Here is a 6,500-nt window from a genome sequence, read left to right as displayed (position 1 = left end):
TAAAAGATGCTCTGATCCCAGAGCTCATGTCCCATGTTAGCAGTGAGGCCTGGGTAACACATTTCTCTGGTATATTTAAAGCTAATTGCACGTATAGTGTTAACCCTAGATTCTGGCCTATCGTACCTCTAAATTTCACCATAGTCAAGGTAGAACAAGGTATCAGAGCAAGTAAGGGGGGAAAGGCCCAGGGGCCTGACGTTGTCCCAATCGATGTTTACAAAGCTGTCCCTTTGCTATGGGGCCCCCTACTAACAATTGTTTTTAACGCCGCTGTAAGCAACGGTATCCCTCCCACTTGGGGAGAATCTATTATCATCCCTATACATAAGAAGGGGTATAGCTCGGATGCTAAAAACTACCGCCCTATCTCCCTACTTGACTCCTCTGTCAAAATCATGAGCAGGATACTGTTGGTTAGGTTGGAAAAATGGGCGGAGGCGAATGGGATTTTAGCCTGTTCTCAGTCTGGCTTTAGGAAAGGGCGTGGAACACTAGACCAATGCATAAACCTAGATTTGTTAATCGGGAAATATACCCAGGCCAAACAAGGTTCCCTTTATCTCTGTTTTGCGGACTTAAGTAGTGCGTTTGACCTGGTGGATCATTCCATCCTATGGATAACGCTGTTAGAGCTTGGGGCCCCAGAAGGAATAATCTTCTTTTTAGCACGGCTGTACGAAAGACTGCAAACTTGCATCCGGTACGGGGTGAGAGGGGAGTGTACCCCTAAATTTAACGTAAGATGTGGCATTAGACAAGGCTGCGTCCTCGCCCCCTTGCTTTTTACCCTTTTTATCAATGAGGTGGATGCGGTTTTAAAATCAGTAAGAGCAGATGCACCACAGGTGAAAGGGATAGATGTACCGGTACTGCTCTATGCGGATGACGCCGTGTTATTATCTAGGGCCCCCTATTGGTCTCCAGCGTTTGATGGAAACGTTCACTGTATTTATAAAGCAAAGGAAATTGCAGATCAACAAGAATAAAACCCACACAATGAGTTGTTCGGCAAGCCGTAATAAGTCCCATGCCTTTTTTATAGATGGAGAGAGAGTGCAACAAGTGGAAACATTTTGTTATCTAGGTATCACCTTTGCTAGAGATAGATCATGGTTGCATGAAATTACAAATGTTCGCGCAAGGATGGCTAAAAGTGCCCATGGAGTATTCAGATGTGCTGCAAAGACAGGCGATAGACGCATCAGTGATACGTTGCAGATTTATCAGTCCAGATGTATATCGATCGCCTTATATGGGGCTGGGGTGTGGGGTTATTATTATCCTGATGGCTGTTTACAAATGTGGGAAAATACCTTCCTCAAAAAACTACTCTGCCTACCAACCTCAGCCCCAACTGATCTAATCCATAGAGAAGTTGGGATTAATTATCTGTCAGATCTGATATCCTTAAGGCCCCTAATGATGTGGCAATCTATCTGGCAAAAGGAGGAGACAGCTTTTAACAGACTTATTATCAATGATTGCCTTAAACTGGATAATTATCAGAGGATTCCCTGGTTAAAATATATAGTATATATAAATATTTTGGCTGATCCTTATGCTGTTGCTGAGATGCCAAAAAACTGAGTTGAAGAAAAAATTCATGTCATACAGAGCAGAGGGGCGGTTGAAAAAGAATGGCCAACTAACTACCTGTATGTTTTATAATAAATATTTAGAATGTGAAGGCTTCCAGCTGTACCTGAGCCAGGTGACAAGACCCTCACACAGATTTGTTCTAACTAGGCTTAGGCTCAGGCTAGTACATCACCTGGTGGTTTTTCCAGATTTTAAAAAGCACCCAGATGGCCCTTGCCCCTGTGATGGTCAAACTAAACAAGGCACATTGCACATTCTTCTCATCTGTAATCTTTATATGAATTTTCGTATTGCCTTCCTAAAACCCATGTTTTTAAAAAAATGTATTTTTATTACAGATGAAGCCATGAAGCTGATTTTTAATGTGCAGAACCCAAACATTTGTTTTTTTACTGCTACTTTTTTACCTAAATCAATTAATGCTAGGAAAAGCATGATGTTCTGATAATGTTTATAACTGATTTTCTCTGTACTCTTTTCTCAAATATCTATGTTACATGTGCTTTTATGGTCATTTTTTTTTATATGTACCGAATAAAGCTTTAGGAAATGAAATGAAGTGCTCAAGCATGGAGATCGTAGTCTTTTGCTGAATCTGGAAGATGGGAACTATTTACAAGTCAGGGATTGTGCAAGTAAAGTATTTCGTTACGGTGTCCGTCCATGGCCATCTCCTAATGTGCAAACGTGGACGTGCCTTTGTTCTGGCTGCGTGCGTAACATTGTAGAAGTGAGGTGTCTCTGTACTGGGCCACTCATGAATGGTGCAGCCAGCAGCAGGACTGGAGGTGGCTGCGCCTTGTCTGTGCTGGCGCTTGAACACGTATGTCCTCTCTGCACTGTCTAGAGGATGCTGTCATTTGATATAGATAGGCTCGGAGCTCCCTCTTGTGGATCCAGTGCACACTAATAGAACAAGGGAACGCTGCATCGCGAGCTTGGTGTCCTTGTTCTTTATTCTCGGCACCTGTCCTGATGGCAACGGAACACCACCACCTCGGATATTGGCTTTGGGATAAAACATGAACGGTCCTTCTATCCCCGATTTCATTCCACCTCCTGTCGCGCGGTGGTAACTTCTGGTCTCCCGCGCTTTGTGTGACGGAGGTGCTGAGCTGACTGGATGCGCCCTCTCCTTCCCCCACTGCAGCTGACGCTGTTCTTCACTTACGCGGATAGCCGGCTGGCTCCGGGACAGGGGGCACTCGATTGGGGCAGGACCAGAGACCCGCTGCCTGCTGTTCTGCGTGTCCCGGAACCGTGCCTTGCTGGTGTCCAGAGGCCTGGCCGCCGGCGTCGGGGATCCTCCGCCTGCCCCAGGGACCTTTCCGGAACCTTTCCATACGCCAAGCCCTGCCGCCGGTCCCTGGGTACTGCCTCTTGTCTGTGAGCTCTTGTTCCGGCTGCCAGGAAGCCCTGCCGCCCTCTCTGTGTTCCTTCCGCCCCACACAGAGCCGTGACCTCCAGCAGCGCGAGAGCCCTCTACCCTGCTTCAGAGTTCTGTGTTTAACCGAAATCCTGCGCTGCTCCTCGAGCTCTAACCTGCTTCTTGACTTGCTACAGACCACAACCATTTTCTGCTTCTGCTCTCTGCTGCCACCTACCTCTTCCAGTGTACAACCTCGGTGCCCTTTGCCCTAATCCATTGTCGAGCAACACTGCCCCCTCCTTGTGTCCCGGAAAATTGCTCCACTAAGGACCTCTTGCTCTGCAGAAGTTTAGTATGGGATGGCTATGCTGTCCAGGAAGGGTATCATCCCGGAGGAGTATGTGCTGACCACCCGCTTGGCTGAGGACATCTCAGACCACCGCTACCAGGCCAAGGAGCGGCGCGCCCGCTTTGTGGCCAAGAATGGCGCCTGCAATGTGGCGCACAAGAACATCCGCGAGCAGGGGCGCTTCCTCATGGACGTCTTCACCACGGTGGTGGACCTCAAGTGGCACTATACCCTCTTCATCTTCACCATGTCCTTCCTCTGTACCTGGCTGTTATTTGCTATGATCTGGTGGTTGCTGGCCTTTGCCCATGGCGACCTGGACAACCAAGACGAGGGCTTTGTGCCTTGTGTGACTAGCATCCACTCCTTCACCTCTGCCTTCCTCTTCTCCATCGAGGTGCAGGTGACCATCGGCTTTGGTGGACGTATGATCACTGAGGAATGCCCTGTCGCCATCTTGGTGTTGATTGTCCAGAATATTGTGGGTTTGGTCATCAACGCCATCATGATGGGCTGCATCTTCATGAAGACGGCACAGGCCCATCGGCGCGCTGAGACTCTCATCTTCAGCAAACACGCCGTGGTGGCACTTCGCAACGGCAAGCTCTGCTTCATGTTCCGCGTGGGCGACCTGCGCAAGAGCATGATCATCAGCGCCACCATCCGTATGCAGGTGGTGCGCAAGACCTCCAGTGCTGAGGGTGAGGTGGTGCCCCTGAACCAGATTGACATCCAGACCGAGAACCCTGTGGGCACCAACGGCATCTTTCTGGTATCGCCGCTTATCATCTGCCACAACATCGACAAGAGCAGCCCCCTCTACGACATCTCCCCAACCAGCCTCACCCACCAGGAGGACCTGGAAGTCATAGTCATCCTGGAAGGGGTGGTAGAGACCACTGGTATCACCACTCAGGCACGTACCTCCTATCTGGCCGATGAGATCCTCTGGGGCCAGCGCTTTGTGCCCATTGTGGCAGAGGAAGACGGCAGCTACTCAGTGGACTACTCCAAGTTTGGGAACACTGTCAGAGTGCCCACACCAAACTGCACTGCTAGGCAGCTGGACGAGAACGCGGGCACCCTGGGGAATGTCTTCTCTGCAAGGAACACTGTGAAGAGGAGGAACGTGCCTGGCAAGTTCAAGCCTAAATTCACCCTGTTTGATGAGCCCTCCTGACACCCGGGGCACTGCCAGGGTTAGCTCCTTCAGTGCAGTGGCCCTCCAGGTGGCATATGTTATACATGCAGTATTATGTTTATGAACATTGCATCACCTCAATCTTATGAAGGTGTGTGTAGATATCCCAGGTGGAAATTCCAGTTGGCTAGTTTCAATTGGTTTAGACTGGGTCCAGTTACTGGCATATGGTTGTCAGGACAATTACTGAAGTGCTAAAGGTGGGACATACAAGTTGATCTCAGTTGCATCTTAGAACTGTTCATTGGTGTCTACAGGCGTTTATTGGTTCAAATTGTATTTTTAGTTAACCCATCGAATATCCTTAGTAGTTTTAAGGGGCATATAAAATCAAGTGTTGAAAAAAACTATGCAACTGAATTCAGTAAAACATAGCTTCAACTGGAATGACAAGGAGGTACACTTCCCATATTTTACGGTATGCTACTGTTTATTTGCATGAAAGCTTTAACCTTGTCCAGGGTTGGAGTTGATATATTTTCACGTTCATATCTGACCATGGGAGGGAGGCTAAGACTGTTTCAGGTGGTTCTCTTTAGTTTATGCCGTTTTGTTGCATTTTACATATCTTGAAAAGAGGCTCGGGGTGTTTAATGTATTGTATGCAGGGCCTCGTCTAAGTCGCTTTTTGAAGGAGTTGTGGCTGGCAAGTTGCAATGTAGGCACACGCCTTCGAAGCGCTTCTGCAGTCGTCTTTAGACAGGACACGCTGAGCAGCAATGCCAGCTGCCTCTGTTTGTGAACTTTAACCTTATGTCTTAAAAGAAGAAGCACTTGAACTGTGAACGAGTGTCATTCGTACCGGGTAATGTCCGGAAAGCACAATTTCTAACCCTTTCTACTATTTTGAAATAAAATGAAGACTGGTGAATGGAGTGATCGTGTTATTTTCACATGAGGGCGAATGCATCGAGGATAATCTCTGCACGTGTATAGGCAAAAAAAAGCACCTTTATGTGGACAGAACTCATCTTCTCTCACAAACTGGAAACTTATTGAAGCTCCTGCTGCGAGTACACAGAAGTTCCCACGCGAGATGTGTGACTCCAAGAAACTAAATATGTATAGAAATCGCCCAGCTGCCTTATATTGATGGTATAATCTTTCAGAGCGTTGCTATGAGAGCTTCGTGTGCAGGCTAGCTTTACTGAGTACTGGTTTTATTCAGTGTAATAATTACCTAAGAGGTGCCGTTCCCTGTTGTGGGTTGTACATAATGCATGAGCAGCCTGTAAGCGGAGATGCTCTCGCCCGCCTGTGGGTGCTGGCACAGGGTGGGCCCCGGCACATCTGGCGGCAGACAGTACCGTACACTTCTGCGCCAATCCTGGGCTCGGCAGTCGCTTCCTGGGGCCTGTTTCTGGAATCGGCTCAAATGTGCCGAAAGACACCTGTATTATCCCACTGGAAAGCACAGTCCCTCGCCCTCTCACACTTACTGAAAGTTTTTATTAACTTGAATTGCATTTTGTGCGCGGCCTCCCTTTTAACAAGAAACTCGCACCGATTGCTCCAACAGTCCAACGTGAATGGAACGCCCCCCACCCCCAGTCTCTCAACCCTCTCGAATTCATTAATCGAAAAGCTGCTTACCAGCTTACCCTTTCATGGCATCTGATCACCCCCAGTGTCTCCAAATTGTCCCCACGGTCCAGGGCATGACCCTCTGAATCCTCTATTCTCCTGGACAGCCCCCCCCCCCCTCCCCCCTTCCCATCCCCTCCCCCCTCTCCCTCCACACACACACCTACCATGCTATCCCAACCCTTATTTTGAACCGGCATTTAGCCTTCTGCTTGGGTTCGCTCTCTATACCCCCTTGCGTGTATGCATTATGCAAACTAATTAAACAGTTGAGGAACCTTGTTTGTCTTCTGCTAAATCATATGAGCGCGTGCGCACCAGCTGACGCCGTAGCCGTAGCCGTGACCCGCGTCGCACGCGTGCCCTCCATGTGTATGTGTATTCGGTAATGAGAC

The 6,500-nt window shown here is 48.5% G+C and overlaps 1 protein-coding gene across 1 annotated transcript; it reads left to right on the top strand.

Moving 5' to 3' along the window:
• The first annotated feature begins 1,948 nt into the window (after window positions 1-1,948).
• On the top strand, window positions 1,949-5,884 carry LOC147663994 (ATP-sensitive inward rectifier potassium channel 11-like). Its single transcript, XM_086950022.1, has one exon. The coding sequence runs from the start codon at window positions 3,331-3,333 to the stop codon at window positions 4,498-4,500; it is 1,170 nt and encodes a 389-aa protein (XP_086806148.1). The 5' UTR covers window positions 1,949-3,330; the 3' UTR covers window positions 4,501-5,884.
• Window positions 5,885-6,500: the final 616 nt, after the last annotated feature.

The sequence above is a fragment of the Lissotriton vulgaris genome, unplaced genomic scaffold, assembly GCF_964263255.1.
Source record: "Lissotriton vulgaris unplaced genomic scaffold, aLisVul1.2 SCAFFOLD_1406, whole genome shotgun sequence".
Classification (NCBI taxonomy): domain Eukaryota; kingdom Metazoa; phylum Chordata; class Amphibia; order Caudata; family Salamandridae; genus Lissotriton; species Lissotriton vulgaris.
Note: the sequence above shows the minus strand (reverse complement) of the source record. Positions and strands in the feature narration are given on the sequence as shown.